General features: G+C 52.5%; 1 protein-coding gene across 10 annotated transcripts in view; it reads left to right on the forward strand.

Moving 5' to 3' along the window:
- The window catches only part of Shank3 (SH3 and multiple ankyrin repeat domains 3), a 70,301-nt gene that overhangs the window by 23,706 nt on the left and 27,703 nt on the right, over positions 1 to 18,892 (forward strand). For 8 of the 10 annotated variants that reach the window (XR_010053036.1, NM_021676.3, XM_063264179.1 and 5 more), the window contains 8 exon segments: positions 2,183 to 2,376; positions 3,334 to 3,447; positions 9,185 to 9,260; positions 9,484 to 9,566; positions 9,904 to 10,028; positions 10,111 to 10,243; positions 11,159 to 11,239; positions 15,900 to 15,923. Coding sequence is in view for 9 of the 10 variants with exons in the window: in NM_021676.3 (NP_067708.2) it covers positions 2,183 to 2,376; positions 3,334 to 3,447; positions 9,185 to 9,260; positions 9,484 to 9,566; positions 9,904 to 10,028; positions 10,111 to 10,243; positions 11,159 to 11,239; positions 15,900 to 15,923 (830 nt within the window). In the remaining variant the exon portion in view is untranslated. 10 annotated transcript variants of the gene reach the window in all.

Below are 18,892 nucleotides of genomic sequence, written 5' to 3' on the forward strand. Positions count from 1 at the left end.
CTGTGAGGGGTAATCTTCTTGGACCCTTGTGCACTGCCTATGTTGACCACTGGCTGTACTAAGTTCCTGGAGCCTTGAGGTCTGGAGCTATCTTTCTTGCTTCCTGCCGTTTCCCCAGAGCCAGGTATAGAGAAGGTGTTTGGAAGCCTGTTGGATGAAAGCGTTACATAAGCTGCTTGTTTTTCAGTGTCAGACAGCTCCGATAGCCCTACGGGTGGATGTACCCACTGGGCTGAGCAGCAAATGCGTGCCACTTCGTTAATGTCTGTCACTTAGGCCGGGCCTGTCAACACCGTTGTACAGGCTGGGGTCCCCCGCCCCCGCCCCCCATGTCCAGGTTGGGTCAGAGACTCGCTTAAAGTCACGGAGAGGGGGAATCGGCTTTCGTGGGTACAGGTGTTTGGTAGAAGGCCTTTGATGTAGCTAGCATGCAGGAAAGCTCTTCCTTCTGCATTATCCCCCTGCCTGTGCAGTCCAATTTCCAGGCTGTGGACTTACTGGACCCCCAAGGTTGTCTGTCCGGTTCCAAAAAAAAAAAATTCACATTTCTCCCATGCAGCTTTGGCAGGGCCCCTTTGGGTTTTCTAAGAACTGAATGGGTCGGTGGCTGGAAGAACGCATCCTGGGATGTTGCAGTTTGCCAAGAGGGCTGTGTGCGAGTGGAGCTGTGTGGCTGTCACAGGTCCCTTTCATTTGTGTCTGTTTACACTGGCAGCTGGCACAGACTCTAAACTCCTCTAGTCTAGGTTCTCCAGTTCATCTGCTCTTTGGGAGGGCAGAATTATTTCCTCTCCATATGTTTATTAGGTGACTGCAGTGCCTCTGTGTGTGTGTGTGTGTGTGTGTGTGCACAAGCGCGCATGTGTGTGCACACATGCACGTGCCTGCACACGTCTTGCCTCTGGCACCCCACCTCTACCTACTTTCCCATCTCACAGCAGGGCTCCTGACTGGTTCTAAGGAGGTAGCCATCTGGGCTCCTGGCTGAGAAGCACTTAGATGAGTTGTGATACAGGTTAAGGAGGCTTACCTGTTGTGACAGTGGTCTGCCAGTCAGGATGTGGCCGAGCATGTTAGGTGTGCTGAGAAGGAAGAGACCCCTCTGGCAGAGATTGCCTGTTAAAATAAAAATGAGAGAGAGAGAGAGAGAGAGAGAGAGAGAGAGAGAGAGAGAGATTGATTCCTGGACCCTGGTGGGGCTGCAGTGGCTTCTTGTTGCTCCCTGTTGGCTGAGCCTGGCATAGAGCCCAGAAATATGGTCTGCAGGTTCTGGCCCCGGCACCACAGTGGAGCCTACAAGGGCAAATTTGAAGCCGAGGCAGTAACTTAATCTCTGGCCAAAAGGGAAGGGGCACAATTGCTTAGGTGGTGGGAACAGCATAACATATCTCTAAGTCTCAGAGAGACTGGTCATTGGCAGTTGAATTTGGCCTGTCTGGGTACTAGGGAGCCCAAGCAGGCTTTTGGGTAGAAGGGAAGATCAAGACCTCAGACTCTATACCTAAGCCCGAGAAGTGAGTGGTATGGGAAGGTGGTCAATATAGAATGAGCATAGGGGTAGGGGCTGGTGGCTAAGACGACAGGAGACAGCCCCAGAGGCCGGAGAATTGGGGCTCCCAATGCATGTTGCTGGTCAGGGTGTGAGGCCAGACCACTGCGCCCCGCCTGCCCTTCCCTGGGACCCGAAGCCTGGGTGCCAGCCCTTCTCCAGCTCCTACCTGGCAGTTCTGCCCGCCGTTCCCCAGTGCGCCCACCTCTGGCTCTCGTTGTTTCTTTCCAGCCGCCCGCGTGGGGTCTGCGGGGGGCACCGCGGACTCAGGGCGCGCCGGCCGCCGCCGCCCGCAGAGGGAGGAGCTGGCGGAGGAGGCGGGGCGCGGAGCGGCCGTGGCATGGAGCGAGCCCGGCGCGCCCGGGAGCGCAGCCCCGCGGCCCCCGAGCCCTGAGCGGGCGCGGCTCGTGCGCTGGCGGGAGCGGGCCGGGCGCGGCGGCGCGGCCCATGGAGCGGCCCCGGGCCGGGCCCCCGGCGGGCGGGCGGGCGGCGGGCGGGCGGTGGGCGCTGCGGCGGCGGCTGCGGTGAGGCCGGCGGCGGGGCCGGGCCGTGCGCCATGGAGGCCCCGGGCGCCGGCTTCGCGTGCCCGCTGCCCCCCGGCATCGCGTCCGTCACCTACGTGTTCGTCTACAGCCCCAGCGGGCCCGGCGGATCCGGCCCCGCGCCCGGCCCCGGCCCGGCGTCTCCCGCGCCCCCCGCGCCGCCGCCCCGGGGCCCGAAGCGGAAACTTTACAGTGCCGTCCCCGGCCGCAAGTTCATCGCTGTGAAGGCGCACAGCCCGCAGGGCGAGGGCGAGATCCCGCTGCACCGCGGCGAGGCCGTGAAGGGTGAGGGGCGCGGGCGGGGTGAGGGGCGCGAGCCGGCTTGGGGGGCGGGCCCCGGGGCACGCGGCCTATTTCATTGCCATTTGGGGGTCTCCGTGTTTGGGGTGTCCCTGGGTCATTACAGCAAGCTGCTGTACCGGAGTCTCCGTCTCTGGCCCTGGTTTTATGGGCTCCTGGCATGAAGCTCTAGCGCTGTCATGGTAGAGGCTTGGCTCTTTTGGGGCGGTTCTTGTTACGATGGGGGCCAACGACAACTGGGTCCTTGCGTTGGAAGGACCCTAACCCGTTTCAGAGCTCCCACACCTTGTAGGGTTCCTGTCACTTTTGGGGCTTCTTCATTGGCAATCCTTGGGATACAGGTGAGGGGGGCTTGCCATCTTCGGGAGATCTGTAACAGTTGGGGTTGCCTGTGACAGCACACATTTCTTCCATGGATGGGGAAGACAAGCCCTCCCCCTCAACTCCCCCAGGCATGGGCCTCTCTGCCATTATTGGGTTCCTACCTTGGGCGCTCTGTCTGTGAGGTGGAAATAGTTGTGGAGACCAGCCCTCCTGGTCTATAATGTGGCTTGTTCCACTGGCTGCCTCGAAGTGACCCTGAGCTCCGGGCAGTGACTCTGGGGTGGATGTCCGATACCATGGTTGGGGGGAAGTGGTCACTGTGGGCAGGAGTAAGAGTATGGCCCGGGGTTTCTGCCTCTGTCCTCTTCGAGTGTGCCCATCTGTGTCTGTCTGTCTCCCACATGTCCATCCTTTGCCGAGGCCATCTGTTCAGTTCTCTTCTGTGTGGATTCCAGAACCCCCCACCCCCACCCCCCAGGGAAAATGCTAAGAGGGATGTTGGTTTGGAAAGAGAGCAAGGGTCAGGGTCGTGGACAAAACCCGAGCCTCAGGTGGCAGGGAAGTGGGTACCCTGCTGTCTTCCTTTGCCCTGACAACCTGTCTGGCTTCTTTCCCTAGTGCTCAGCATTGGGGAGGGCGGTTTCTGGGAGGGAACCGTGAAGGGCCGTACAGGCTGGTTCCCAGCTGACTGTGTGGAGGAAGTGCAGATGCGACAGTATGACACACGGCATGGTAAGTGACCCTGGTGTTTGCTCAGAAACCTCCCAACAGGGCAGGCGCTTCTAGTCCCCCTCCGGTCCTCTTGGTAACAACATTTGGACATTTCACTAAGGCTGAGAAGTAAACTCAAGTGCACTCAAGATACATTCAGACTTGCACACGTACATGGTAGGCAAGTGTATATGTCCCTAGGAGCATGAGTATGTGAACCTCACAGTGGAGAACCTTGGCCATACCGACTGGAGGCAAACACTCATGGTATTGAGTTGGCACAAGAGTCTCCGGTGAGGGTGACCCCCGGTCTGGTATGTTCTTCACGGAAATACCAGGTTCATGGAGCTCCCAATTCATGAGCGGCCGGCACATCAGTAAGGAGGTCAGTGTGAGAAAAGAGGCGTTTTTCCAAAGTGGACAGATTGTCCAAGTGGGCAGAGCAGGAGGCCTGGGCCAGCTAAGAGGAAATGGGGCCAGTTGGGCCCCAAGGAGTGGTTCAGGGTACCTGGGGTTGGTATGGTCTGAGGGCAGCTGGTGAAGGACGGCTTCTGTTATTACAGGATGTGAGGTGAGGGTTGCAGCTCCTGGGGCTGCAGAGGAACTGTGGTCCAATCTTGCTGAATGCCTGGACTTCTAAGAGGATCCCTTTAGGTGCCGGTGAAGACAGTGGCTGGTCCCTGTGTGGGCTGGTTTCCTGTCTGGGGTATACTCTTTCATTGAGCCCTTGGGGATTCTGGGAAGCCACAAGATCGATTATCTTATTTCCAGCCCAGAGAGTGGGAAGGATAAATGAACTCTGGGGGTGATTCTCAGTGGTATGTCTGGATCAGGGTACCAGTGCCCCTTTCTGTATACAGAGAGTTTGGGTCCTGGGTTATGGTGACCTCTACCCTAAGTTGGCAGTTTCCCATGGGAGCCCCCAGTCAGGTGGTTCTGTGTCAAACTTGATGGGTGCCTAGGTTATCCAGGAACTCAGTTACCGACCTACTGCTGGCTAGGTGCCTTGCTTTCTTTCGTACGTGGCTTCATTGGTGGCTGGGAGAACAGAAGGGGCTGGTTGCACTCATTCGCTGCCTGTGGAGGTGTGGCATCCAGGTGGAAATGATTTCGGAGGTTTGGGGGCCTACTTCCAACAGGACAGAGTGAAGGACAGGGGTGGGGGGCTGCACACCTGTTGAATAGGCGCTTGTCTAACGCTCTCCCTAAGGGTGGGGTAAGGTGCCGAGAGCTGTGGGTCCAGGAACCTTGGTCTGAAGCTGGGGAAGGAGAGGGGTTTGAGTTGGAGTCAGAATCCAAGAGGAACCGTTTTGTTTCAAGCCGGACCTTGTGTTGGCTGTCAGTGGTTACGGCACGTGTACCCCTGGCCCTGTGGTGCACAAGCCACTGAGATGGGGGGGGGATCCAGAGTTAGCCTGACTGAGGAAGCAAAAAAAAGGGGGGGGGGCTAAAGGGCTTCAAAGCAAAGGTGTTGTTGAGGTTGAATTCTCTGGGTAGTTCGCAGATGGGTTCCTCGTGTTTGTAGAGATCCAGCCCAGCATTCTAGAACTATGCCGGTTGCCAACTTCTTCTGTATTTGAGCAGCGCCAGACATGATTTTTTAGCATTTTTATGTGAATGAAGCTGTGGACATCTCCTAGCAATCCTAGGAGGTGGGGGCCAGTGTTTAGTATGTTTCTAGGATGTCGTTACCCACAAGGGCTACTACCCATAAGCGGTTAGCTTTGTGAGGAGTTGTCAAAGCTGGAGTGCTGGCATGAGTCTAGTCACCTGTCCTTAGGGTCAAGGTAAAGAAGTGTCTTGTAGTAGGAGATGACCAAACAGATGTTTTAGGGACAAGATCAAGAGCTGGGCAAGGCGGAGAGGTGAGTGGGGGTGTGTCAAGGTCACAGGGAAAGGAGAGGGTCACAGAGCAGCCAATGTGGGGGTGATGGGGCTGGAGGCTCTCTAGCAGCCACAGGACCCCCTTAACGGGGCCATAGATATCATAGATGAAACAAGGGAGTAGGGTTCAAAAGTTCCTAGGTGATTGGGAGTTACATTTATGGACATATGGTGAGGGCCCTGCTGGGCTGCCTTTTGGGAGGGTATAGGAGCAATAGTGGCCTCCCTCTGACCTCAGCCACAATGTCCATCCTGGTGCTCTGGGCAGAACTTCTTGTCTGGGCCTTAGGCTGAGGTGTGCCATAGAGCAGAGGGCGTCCTAGCAACTGAAACCTGTTTCTAACAGCCCTCACACCCCCGGACTCTGACTCAGGGACCAGAGAGGGAATGACAGACTTTGAAAGACCAAGAACAGGAGCTGTGCTGGTCCCAGAGGTTAGGTCAGCATCTCACGGGACACAGGCCCTGGTCTTTACCGGAGCAAAGAGGCGGGTCTGGTCTCCTGCAGCGCTGAGGGAGTTGAGGAATGCTGCGGGTAGGAGATGCTGAGGCCAGTTAGGGCAAGAATCTCAAGGCCTGCCATACCTCCCGTACAGCTTGCCTTCCTCTTTCCACTTGGAGGGAATGCTCCACTTGGGAACTGGTGCTGGGCACATTCCTTTCAGCTGGCTTTCCTGTGTGTGATTAATAAAACCAGAACATGAATCTGTGTTACATAATAAATAGTTTGTGTGGTTGATAATAATTTAAAAACAAGATGCTTCGAAACAGGACCTGACCAGGATGAGGCTGCTTAAAACTATGTCTTCTTAGGGTGAAGATCTGGGTAGGGCGGAGCAGAGAGGTGGGTAGGGGTGAGCCAAGGTCATACTAGTGTGAAGGCAGCGGAACTGGAGGCTTCCTGTCCACTGCAGGGCTCCCAGACATGGTTCAGCTAGCATGGTGTATCTGTGACTGGGTGAGCCTGAAGAAGGCCATGCCTGAGGTCAGGAGGAACTGAGGAGTTGAGAGCCCACTTACATGATGGTGAGGCTTCACCTGCACTGGTCTAGGGACTGAGTGGCAAGTGTACGTTTATCTCTTAGTCAGAGTAGGACGGATGGGAAGGGGTAGGAAAGCAAGTCGACGCGGCCAGAATGAGGCTGTTAGAATCTAATCAAACAGGCTAGTCGAACCCAGTGCTCTCCCAACATGACTTTTCCTGCTGTGGAAAGAGAGGTTCAGATGTTACGCTTAACTTATGGAGAGTCTCACCCCAAGCAGGAGGGACCTGGAGTCAGGACTAGGACTTTTTGTGTTAGCCATGTCATCTGAGGCCAAGGTCCTCTAACCATTGCTCCACCCTGTTTCTGTCCATCTGTCTTTTTAACTCACCTACTCATCCTTCTGTCCACCTACTTATCCAGCAGCATACCCGGCCCACCCAGTTTCCTCTTCCCTCTGCTCATAGATCCTGTCCATATGTCCATCTATCATCCATCCATCCATCATTTGTCTATCCATCCGTCTAGCCATCATCTGTCCATCCATCCATCCATCCTCCATCCATCATTCATCCATGCATCTGTCCATCCATCATTCGTCCATCCATCTGTCTAGCCATCATCTGTCCATCCATCCGTTGTCTGTTCATCCATCCATCTATCCATCCATCATCCATCCATCTATCCATCCATGATCCATCCATCTGTCCATCCATCATCCATCCATCTGTCCATCCATCATCCATCCATCTGTCCATCCATCATCCATCCATCTGTCCATCTGTCCATCTGTCCGTCCGTCCATCCATCCATCCATCCATCCATCCATCCATCGTTTGTCCATCCGTCCATTCAGCCATCATCCATCCATCCATCTGTCTGTCCGTCCATCCATCCATCCATCCATCCATCCATCCATCCATCCATCCATCCACTCATAGAGCTATATACCTTGGCTCATCCTATATTCCCTCCAGCCTTCAGCAGCCCGCCCATTCGTCTACACACTTACTTTTTGGGTTATCTTCTTTTCCTACGTTCATCCATTTGTGCACGCATCACCCACGAACACGCTCACCTAGCCTGTGTTCCTTCTGTTATAGGGGAGGTGCTCCGTTGGGCCCCGGTACCACAGGATCAATTACATCTGGCCTTTCGCTTTAGGGAGCTCCTCGTTGCTGAGAAGCCGGGGCCACAAAAGAGCTGTATATTTCTGCTGGGTGTGGAGGCCTGTGATCCTAGTGACTGAGACACATAATCCCAAGTTCAAGACTCAGACTGCGTGTAGTGATATCTTGTCTCAAAACAAACAAACAAACAAACAAACATCAAACAAAAAAACAAAACAGAAACAAAACCAAATCAGAGCCAGGCACTGTAGGACTCTGGTACCCAGCACCCACATGGTTCTCTATAATTCTGGCTCCAGAGGAATCCAGCTCCCTCTTCAGGCCTGAGAATGCACGAAACATACACAGGATACACATATCATGTAGGGAGCACATGAAGTAAAAACAAAATCTTTTAAAAACTCAAAATAATACAGAACCCAGCTTAAAACAAACAAACAAACAAATAAACAAAAAAACCAGCACAGGCTTCTGATGGCTGCACAGACTCGACACAGTTCCTGCCTGCTCCAGATTAATGCCTTTGACATGGTCTTTGCCTTGCCTGCCTCAGCCCCAGAAGCCCCGCCCTCATGTCCATAGGCTGCTCCCTCCACTGTCTCCATCTTTGCTCAGCTCTTCTTTCTGATGAGGCGGTCGCTACCCCTAGAATCGTACTTTGACATCCCTTTTCCTGGTTGCTTTTCTCCTGCTGGCTGGCGTTTTATATCTATTGCTTGTTGATTCCACTTCTCAGAATAGCTTATTAACTCCTTAAAGATGGGGGTTTTGCTCTATTCTAAAATAAACAGTGCCTGGTAGGTGAATGGTTGTTGAAGTAAAGAAAAAAAAAATTGAGGTTTGAGAAGTGCTATATAGCCAGAGAGGACGAGGGAGGGAGAGGTGGCGAGGGATGCAATTGAAACTGTAGTGGTGCCATCTTGAGGCCGTCTGAGGTACTGCGAGTGCAGCCAGTGGAGCCATTCTGTGAAGCTTGAGGTCTAGTTGTAGATTTGAACCTTCAGGAAGTCTCTCTACCAGGCTAAGTGAGGTTCAGCAGGAGGTATGTCCTGGCCAGCTCCATAGTGTCCATGGAGAACTTTGAGGTCAAAGGGCATATCTGAATAAGGACAGATATGGATGTAGGCCTGTGGAATATAGTCAGGGTAAGGGACTGAACACTTGATAATCCCTTTCCTCTTCCTTTGAATTTGTGTACCCGGCTGCTGTGAGGAAATCAGTGGACACGGTGGGACGCTTCCATACCGGGGCACATATAGGCTGATAGCACGGCATGTGTGCGTGCATAAGTTCAACACCGTATACACTGTGGGCTACACAAACAAGTGTCCGTTACTAAATCCTGGGCTCACATACAGATAGCAGACACAGCTCTCATTTGACACGCATAAGCACCGACAGAGCATTTATACCTGACCGTGAGGCATATGCATGCGTACTCTCAGCTCTAAGGCTTGCCAGCTGGACCGGTCTGGCCTTGTATGGTTTTCTGTGTCTAGCTGCATGTTAAGTAAGGAGAAACGATCAGGGTTTGTTTCCCCTTGGCTCTAACTCCCAGAGGCCAGGATTCCATGTATGGTTATCTGAGCCTTACTCCCTTAGGACTTTTGGGCCCTGGGTCCTAGGATTTGCCCCCACCCCCAGCCCCCACCTACATCTAGGCCCAGAGAGGGTGGGGGCAGAGACTGATCAGCACAGTTGGGGGGAGTACAGCTAGGTGGAGGGCCGTGACCATTTCTTAGCCTCTCATGCTCCCTCCAGAAACTCGAGAGGACCGGACGAAGCGTCTTTTCCGCCACTACACTGTGGGTTCCTATGACAGCCTCACTTCACACAGGTACTGGCAGGGGCACAGGCATGCAGGGACACCAGCTGGATGTAGTGTGTCCCATGAAAGGGGAAGTCGGGATATGGGGAGGCGGGAGGTAGGCAAGGAGGGTGGTTAGCATCCTCTGCCTTTGTTGTTCTGAGTTGTCTAGTGTGTGTGGTACCTTTAGGATCAGCCTGACTGCCAGGTTCCCTGCAGACTCCCCTCACTCAACCTTGCTTTCCTTTGTCAGTGATTATGTCATTGATGATAAGGTGGCTATCCTGCAAAAACGGGACCATGAGGGTTTTGGCTTTGTTCTCCGGGGAGCCAAAGGTAATGGGTGTAGATTTTGGGGGGTATTACCTCCGCCCCTTCCCCCTTTTAAAGCCCCACCCCTACTATGGTTGTATGTCTTGGTTTGGAACGTACTGGGGTACATTCTCTTTTTTAGCCTTTCGTTTCCTTGTGGGGATCTCTACTCTTGGTGGAACAGAGGTCTTTTTGCTGAGGGTAAATGTGGGAGTTCACAGAGGGATGAGCAGTGGTTTGGTATCCATACCTGCTGCCTACTCCACCCCAGGTTGCTATGCCTTGGTAGTCAGGTGGCTTCGTGGGGCTTCCTGGCATGATCTCGGCTTGTGAATGCCTTTTTATCTTGCTCTCCCTGCAGCAGAGACCCCCATTGAGGAGTTTACACCCACACCTGCCTTCCCTGCGCTCCAGTACCTTGAGTCTGTAGATGTGGAAGGTGTGGCCTGGAAGGCTGGGCTTCGCACTGGGGACTTCCTCATTGAGGTGAGGCCCTTCCCGACTCTGCCCAGCGGGGGGTCTGAGAGGGGGGCAGCTGGCCCACTACCTAGCTGCTTGTCTATCCCAGGTAAACGGAGTGAACGTCGTGAAGGTTGGACACAAGCAAGTGGTGGGTCTCATCCGTCAGGGTGGCAACCGTCTGGTCATGAAGGTTGTGTCTGTTACCAGGAAGCCAGAGGAGGATAGTGCTCGGCGCAGAGGTGAGAGTCCGAATTGTTGGCCTTTCAGACCTTTGACTTCAGGCCTGCATTCCTCTCCCCATCTCTGATCCTACACAGCTGACATCACATTCTTGCCCGAGATTAGACAAAATGCCCTCATTGGCTGCACAAGTCCTTGGTGTTAGATGCCTGACCTCTGACCAGGCCTCTGACCCCTGACCCTAGATCACCCCTCCTCAGATCCCTCTCCCCTTCTTCTGCGAATCCCCACCAGCCCTGGTGTGACAGAGCCCTCCTTCCCGACGCCAGCAGCTGCCTGGAGGCCGGGTTGTCATGGCAACTGTGAGGTTGACGCTGCTGCTGCTGCTGCTTATTGTGCAGGGAAGGGGGAGGCGGCACCTGAGGGAAGAGGAAAAGCGTCTTCTCCCGGCGCCGACGCCAAAGACGCGGCACAGCCTGGGCCTAAGAGGCTTTGCCGCCGGCCCAGCCCAGGTGGTGCCGCTTGCCAGGTCACACTCTGGTCTCACAAAGACCAGTGGTGCCTGGGCCTGGGGTGCTTCAGGCAGCAGGAGGTAGTCTGGCAGGAGATTTACCCAGCCCCCATGGGTGGTGCCCACTCACTGGGGCCTCGGAGCCCGCAGGGTGGATCCTCAGAGCGGAACCAGCCAGCCTAACCTTCGCTGGTGCTTTTTACTACCATTTGAGGCCTTGGTCCTGGGAGTCTTAAGGGCCCTTGGGGCCCCGACTGCCCTGGCTCCACTGCTCCCTGAGTGCCTCACGCCATGAAGAAGTTTGCGTCTAGCCGCAGCCTGAACAAGATCTTGGCACAGTGTGACTCGTCTTCAAGAGAGTACGAGGAGGTCCAGGCAGTGGAGCGCAAGTGGCACTTGCACCTGGCCACGCCGCGCCGTCTGCTGCTAGACCGGAGGGCCAAGGCCTCCCTCTTCTTTGCAGCCCCACCACCTCCCAAGAGGGCCCCCAGCACCACGCTGACCCTGCGGTCCAAGTCCATGACGGCTGAGCTCGAGGAACTCGGTGAGCATTTCGGGTGGACAGTGGGTGAATGGCCTGAGTGGGGTGGACGCAGGTAGTTAGGGGAGGGCAGTGGTCTTGAACTGGGGCTCAGGCCAGGTAAAGAACAGAGGGGTTTGGAGACAGATCAGCAGTTAGGGTTGAGACTAGAGCTGTGGGGAAAGTGGGTACCTTGGGTGAGGAATGTGATAGCAAGTGAGGAGATGAGGACTCAGGGCAGCATGAGGAGCCAGAGGTGGGCAGGGCCAGGGAGGACAGATGGCTGGGGAGCAAGGTCTGGCCCTGTAGCATGCCCGCATGCATGCACATGCATGTGTGTGTGAGCGCTGTCCCTGGTTCTGTGCTTTTCCACTAAGACTTTGCACTTGCATTTCGATTTAGCTGGCAGAGAGCAGTGGCAGGCAACCTAGTGTCTGCTCCTGGATCTGCCTGGCACCAGCCGGGTCACCTTTGTGTTTATTTCTCTCAGTTGGTACCCGCTCACTTATCTGCCAAGTGAGTCTACTGACCCAGTAGAGGGATTTGTGAGAATCTCTAACATAGTGAGGGGATGGGGCTCTGTGAACTGCAGGAGGTGGACGGAAAGTGTGTTATCTCTTTAATGGACACAGCCCCAGGCTGACTGCAAACAGCCTCAGCCTGGGGATGTCCTGATAACACATGGCCCCATCGTGACATAGGGCAGTCGCCAGCTTCCTTATGGTCATATGCATAATGCATCCCGTATGCATGTGCACACGGAGGGCAGTTACCAGCCTTGTTCTAGGCATGTCTCGTGTACATGACTATGATGTTCTGACATGTATACAAGTATCCAGCATCATCACGGACATGTCCCGTGTACAGGAGCCGCACATCTTGACGGGTGTATTAGTTACCAGCCTTGTCATGGGCATGTCCCATATGCGTGACATATTTTGACACATATGCCAGTTAACCTTGTCATGGGCATGTCTCATATTCACAGCCATGTCCTGACATGTGACATTTACCAGCCTCGTCCTAGGTATGTCCTATATGCATGGTCACATCTTGACACACAGGACTGCTGTTAGTCTCATCCGAGGCATGTGCGGATATGTGTGATTTTATTGTCATTGTGGGCATGTGCTAACGTGTCTGACTGTTAAGAGCCTTGTTGTGGGCACATCATAACTGTCAACGGTCCCGTGGTAGGTATATTCCAACACATGTGACAGATTGAAACAGTCTTTGCTTTTGTGGTCTGAGCCTAGTCTAATTCCCAGACTTTCCTCTGGCTCCAGTCATAAAAGGAAACCCTTATCCTGACTCTCAGACCTGTCCCCGTCTTTGCTTATAGGCTGACTTGTTACATTCCGAGTCGGTGCCTTGACTGGAGTTTAGTTTAGTTTGGAAAACAGTTGCCAAGATAGAAGGGGCTGACACGAGCAGGATTGTCTGTGGTAAAACTTTGAATAAAATAGAAAATTACAGATTGTGTAAAGGAGGAGGAATACTGTGGTCTCAGAAATAAAGCAGGAAATCAAAGCTCCCGATGGCGGTTCTCAAGGGCAGTGCTAGGGTCTGAAGCCGCTGTAAGGCTAGAAGATGTGCTGTGGACTTGTAAAAGCCAGAAGCAGCCATAGACTCTGGGATTAGCATTAAAAAGGGGGTCTCGAATGATGAGTCAGCATTCAAGAGTGCTTGTTACTCTTGAAGAGGACCCAGGTTTGGTTCCCAGCACCCACATAGTGGGTCTCAACCATTCAACCCTTCTCACCTCTGAGGACCAGGCACGAACACGGCACACATACACACATGCAGACAGCAACACTCAAAATAATCTTAAAAAAAATTTTTTTTTTTTTGAGAAAGACTGGAGTTAAGAGCATGAGAGTGAAGGGAAAGGTTTCAGTTATATAAAGGCAAGAAATGTAACGGAATTAGTGGGACGAACAGCAGCAGCAAGTTTCAGATGCTCCTTAAGTTACGGAAACAAACAAACAAGCAAACAAACAAGCAAACAAAAACAAGAAAGCTACAGAGAGGAGAGTCTGTGGTTTGGAGACACAGAATCCAGGACTCATTAAATCAATCAATCAATCAATCAATCAATCAATCAAACAAACAAAAATCCCGTAACAGTGAGCGAGGAGATCAGTCTGAGACCACCCGGAATCAGCTTAGGAAGATGAGGTGGCCATCTAGGACCAGTTTGGGGACCTAAGGACAAACGAGGAGACCTCAACGTCTACTTGATGGGAATGCCAGAGGACATGAATAGAAAGGCTAAGGCTCTCCCAAGAGCCAACAGAGACGTAAGACTCCTTCCTGAAGAAGTGTGTCACAAATAAATAGGATGTGTCAGAGTGGAGATTTAAAATGCCACAGACAAGCAGAAAAAAAAAATGTTTAAAAATACCAGCGCCAGCAGAGGGAGTCAGGGGCTCTGAGCGAGCGGTGGTTTTAGACTTCATCAGCAGTGAGAGAGACAGAAGATGATGAAAATCATCCCAGCCAAACTGGGATAACTAGGGAGAGCAGAGAGAGACACCAGTGGACTTCAGGCCCTAGGGCCTAATCTAACCCAGGTCAGTCATAGAGAGCAGACCTCTGGGCATGGATCAGTAAACCAATATGGTGGACCGCTGGGTGTGACTGGGTCTTGGTGCACAGTCCTGGAGTCTCTAGCTAGAAGCTGCTCTAATACTAGGTCAGAAGGACCCTTCCTGCTTCCTACTAAGAAGCGTTATCCATCCTGAACTCTGCACTCCAGGACCCTAGAGACATTGCTGTGTGATTAGAAGAGCTCTACCTGGCTATGGCTTTTGCCTGTAGAACTGGGAGCAGAGGAGTTGAATCTTTTCCCTCTGCTCCAAGGCTACAACTGTAAGTGCAGCTACAGTTACAGATCTTTGGTGGGGCAGAGGAGCAGGGCAACACGGTGTTCCTTAGTAGAGGCTGGAAGGGTATGGGAGCAGCTTTTTGCACCCAGGGTTATAGCTATTGAAACGGGAACCAGGTTCTAAATGGTTCCGTGTTTAGAGAAAAGCCAACCAAAGTCAGGGGCTCAATAAGCTACCCGGACTTAAAGACAGCTATCTTGGGAGGTGACCTGATCCTCCTATGAGTGTCTGATTTCAGGAAGGCAGACCACCACGGAGTTCTCCAAATACCCGAACGTCCCATAGTGTACTGTTTGTCCTGAGACCGGGTGATTCTGTAGTCTAGGCAGCCGTTAACTGCCTATACCTTTTGAGTTCTAGGGTTACAGTCATGCTCTACCATGCCCGGATTTGTTTGTGTTTTTAGAAGGTAGAAATAAGACGCATTGAGTCACCACTGTTATAAACATGTCTTTCCTGCCAGTCACCGGTGGAACCCTTTAGGAGCTGCGTTTGTCAAAAAACAAAACAAAACAAGACAAAACAAAACAAAACAAAACAAAAAACCAAAACCCCCTGAACCCCTGGACTGAAGAAGCCCCTGAGGCGAGGGGGAAGTGGGTGAGCGGGTTGAGGCTCGTGCTGTGTAGAGGAGGAGGTAGGGCGAGGTAGGAGGAAGAGGGTTGAGTTCCTGGGAATTAATGGAGTGAGCAGAGGTTGATCCAGATTAAATTAATTCGTTAAATAAAATGGAAGCGGTGGTGTCTGGCAAAAAAAAAAACCAACAACAACAACAACAACAACAACAAAAACATTGGGAGAAATCTGTGGTGTACCTATGGCTCAGAAGGTTGAGGCAGGAGGATTGCTGTGAGTTCCAGTCCCGACTGGACTATAGAGTGTGAGTAAGGCCAATCTGGACCACATCTCAAAAAAACAAAAACAAAAACAAAAACAAAAAAAACAGAAAAAAAAAGTTGTTCATAAGAGATGGGGGGAAGTGAGGGGACAAGCTCAGATTAGCCCCTTTTCCATTCTCTTTCTAGTCTGGGGTTCCTTTACCAAGTACGCATATGGCCAGCTTGAGTCAGGGACATGGGTTAACAGGGACCCACATCAGGGACCTAGTGTGGTCAAGCTGTTCCCGTTCATTTATTTGGGTGAAGTTAAGACTTCCCTCAATTTCTGGGTCTTTCTTTTGTGATCAGAGAGGTCGGTGTAGGTCCCTGCTTCTGCCTTCGTCTAGAAAAGATTTCTTTACCAAATGTGGATCCTGCTTGCTGTTACAGACCCGCTTTGGGATGTGGAAGTGCGTCTTGGTAGTGCCGTGCTTACCCAGCATGTTCAAGGACCCGGGCTCCATCTGCAGTACCGCAAAAGCAAAGCTAGACAAAAACCCCAGTAGAGTGTTCAAAGGTCACCCACCGCCTTGGTGAAGAGTGGACTTAAACTTTGTTTTTATAGCTATATATCTTTGTTCTGAACAGACATCTGGCTGCTCCAAATATGGTTTAATTGTGCACATCTCTGTGTGTGCATGTGTGCACATGTGTGTGCGTGTGCATGCTTGTGAGTATGCATGTGTACATGGTGTTTATTCCCGCTTTTGCTTGCTCCCTTCTAGTTTTAGAGCATTTGGTAGCCTTGTTCTATTGGTCTCAGAAGGAGGTGTAGGCTGGGACAGACCTATGGGACCTGGCTGTTGGGGAGGTGGGGATGTGGAGAACAGGACCCGGAAATCATTGTGCAGAGTGGCCCAGGGGCCATGCAGTAAAGTCTTCCTCTTAACTCCCTTTGCTCTGTTTCTCAATCCTAAGCTTCCATTCGGAGAAGGAAAGGGGGTAAGTCCGCTGCTATGATTCCAGGCCCAGCTTGCCTGTCCCTACCAGGGGGTGCTGGTGTGTGATGGGTCCAAGTCAGAGTGGTCTGGAACCTGGCATACTTATCTCGTTCCTGCTTGGGGATCTGGTAATAAAGGAGTTCCCAGAGGTATCCCTGGGATTAATAGGAAGCACAACCACAGTCCTTGTGGACTCAGGCGAGCTAGGGATGTAACCTCTGAAGTGTGGTGGGGAGAAGGTGAGAGAACGTATGGTGAGGGCCCCTGCAAGTGTCCAGGCCCAGAGTTGGAGAGGGGATGGTCTCGGGGGGTGGGAGGGTGTCAGGCTGTGGAGTTTGGAGGTGCGAAGTGCTTGGGTTGTGTTGGGAGGGGAGCGTCCGGGTGTTCAGCTCTTCTCTGTGCTGTATCTTTTGTCTTCTCCTTCCCCTAAGCCAGTTTCATGCTGGTGGGTTGTAGCCCAGAGCAGAGTTGCTTCAATTAGGAGTTTGAATCTGGCGGCTCTGGGAAAGGAGCTGGACTCTCCTGCTCGGAACCCTGCCCCCACCCCTTGCCTGTTGAGTTCACTATCTTCACTTCAGGTTCCACCCCTGTGTCCTTCGAGGCCCTTGGTCATATGACTCGTGCATCCAGCATGGCTACAGGGAACACTATGTGGTGTCAGAGACACCAGGGCCTGGACTGGGTGCTGAGGTCCAACATCTGGGCAAGTCTTACCTGGCTTCTGATGTTGCCTCTGCCTCTTGGGTGGATGGGAGTCAGGCTTAGATAGGCCCAAAGCCCAGGGTGTGTGAATTTGTGTATCCAGCATCCCTCTCCCTCTCACTTCTGATGCACTGGACTTTGCCTCAGGCTCACAGTATATGATCAGTAGGTTCTCCCTACCCCCCAATCTCTTCTCGTTAAGATCTGTATTCTAGCTGTGTAATAGTAGGGCTCCCGGGATGCTAGGCTGTGGTCCCCCACTTCTTCCAGCTGTGGGAGAAATGGCTGATTTGTCAGTTCCCCGCACTTTTCTTTTCATCCCTGCTTGGGTTCCCAACACACTCTGCCCTGTACCCAAGGCGAGGTGGGTGTGAAGACTGGTGGGAATGCCTATACCTGGTTCCTAAAGGATTCTATTTGATTTTTAAATATCTAAAATCATTTAGGGTTATGTTTTTTTTCTAATTTTGTGGTGGATTTATGTTGGGGAAAAATGTTCAACTTTTCATATGTAATTTCAGTTTTTTAGTTCTTAAGTTTTTCCTCTCTGGAGATAATCCTGGCTTGGCCTCAGCACCATTGCAACAGAATCCCAAACAGTTGCTTTGTTGGGCCTTGTGTGTAAACAGCTTGGATCTGTTAGGTCTTTGTTTTAGAGACACACGATCTCCAAGTCCATGGCTTAGGTGACTGTGGCTTAGTAGGAAACGTCACTGTGTCATGGACTGCTCTTTCTCCTTCTGTCTTTACTTCTTCGGTTTCTGGGATGGATGGCAGTAAGGATCTGTGATCTGGGGTGGTGCTCTGTCTGTGCCATTTTGTTCCTGGGAAACAGGAGGACAATGGCAGGGTGTTGAGGTGGTTACTGTGGTAGTTGTGTGAAAGTTGGCACTTGCTGTATAACACCAAGGACTTGGCCAGGGTCGTGGCTTCCCCTTTTCAGAAGGAAGTTATTTGTTTCATTACAAAGACAAATGAGAAGGCCTTTTGCATGTGTCTCTGCAGTTACTGGAAGCCATGCTTCGGCCCTACCAGTTCTCTATAGTGGGAACATGTTTTGTTGACTAAGTACTGTATTGTTCAGTCCTCCCATGGGGCAGAACATTCTCATTCTGAGGAAACTATGGATCGTTAGTGAAGATGAGGTAAATGCCTGACTGTGTCCTCAGCATCTGCAGTGGCCAGTGTGGGCTGCAGTGGCCAGTGTGGGCTGCAGTGGCCAGTGTGGGCTGCAGTGGTTAGTGTGGGCTGCAGTGGCCAGTGTGGGCTGCAGTGGCCAGTGTGGGCTGCAGTGGTTAGTGTGGGCTGCAGTGGCCAGTGTGGGCTGCAGTGGTTAGTGTGGGCTGCAGTGGCCAGTGTGGGCTGCAGTGGCCAGTGTGGGCTACAGTGGTTAGTGTGGGCTGCAGTGGTTAGTGTGGGCTGCAGTGGCCAGTGTGGGCTGTAATGGCCAGTGTGGGCTACAGTGGTTAGTGTGGGCTGCAGTGGTTAGTCTGGGCTGCAGTGGCCAGTGTGGGCTGCAGTGACCAGTGTGGGCTACAGTGGTTAGTCTGGGCTGCAGTGGCCAGTGTGGGCTGCAGTGGCTAGCAGTGTATGGGCTTCTTTATGCTAATTTCCCCTAGATCTTTATGGCATAGACACTGCTCATGACTGTTTCATTAGGTGAAGGCACTGGCTCTTAGAGGTGTTCATCTAAACAGAGTCGGTGTGCAAGGTGGGGGGGGGTCTCAGTATATATAATATATACTGATATATATAAATAAGATAGTCTCAGGAGTTAATTAACCTCTACACAACAACCGTTAAGTTAGGTGGGTGCTGCTGGGCAGCTGGGGTTGGATTTGGAAAGAATAGGAGATATCCAGGCTGACCCCAGAAGTTCTTCAGCAGTGGTACTTTGAGAGCGGATGTCCCCTCTCACATGTCCCCTGATGGTTGGTACAGCCTTCAAGAGTTGGATGTGGTGTGGGGACAGGAGGAGCCTGAGGCTGCTGAGTGAGGTTAGTGTATCGGTCAGGCAGAGGAGAGCACTGGCCCCACCTGTAGTGTACACCTGCGCCCTGACCCTGAGTGGACTCTGAGCAAGACTTACATAATTGTGTCTCAGCCCTCAGCCTTAAAGGTCTCTGAAACTCTTTCCCACGCTGAAATGTTTTCCCCTTGCAGTTCAGTCTGATTTCAAACTTGTAATCTTGCTTCAGCCTCCCAAAGAGTGGGATTACAGGATTTTATTTCCTGCCGCCGTGATAAAATGCAATGAAGTAAAACGCT

This window comes from Rattus norvegicus, chromosome 7 (assembly GCF_036323735.1).
Source record: "Rattus norvegicus strain BN/NHsdMcwi chromosome 7, GRCr8, whole genome shotgun sequence".
NCBI classification, from domain to species: Eukaryota; Metazoa; Chordata; class Mammalia; order Rodentia; family Muridae; genus Rattus; species Rattus norvegicus.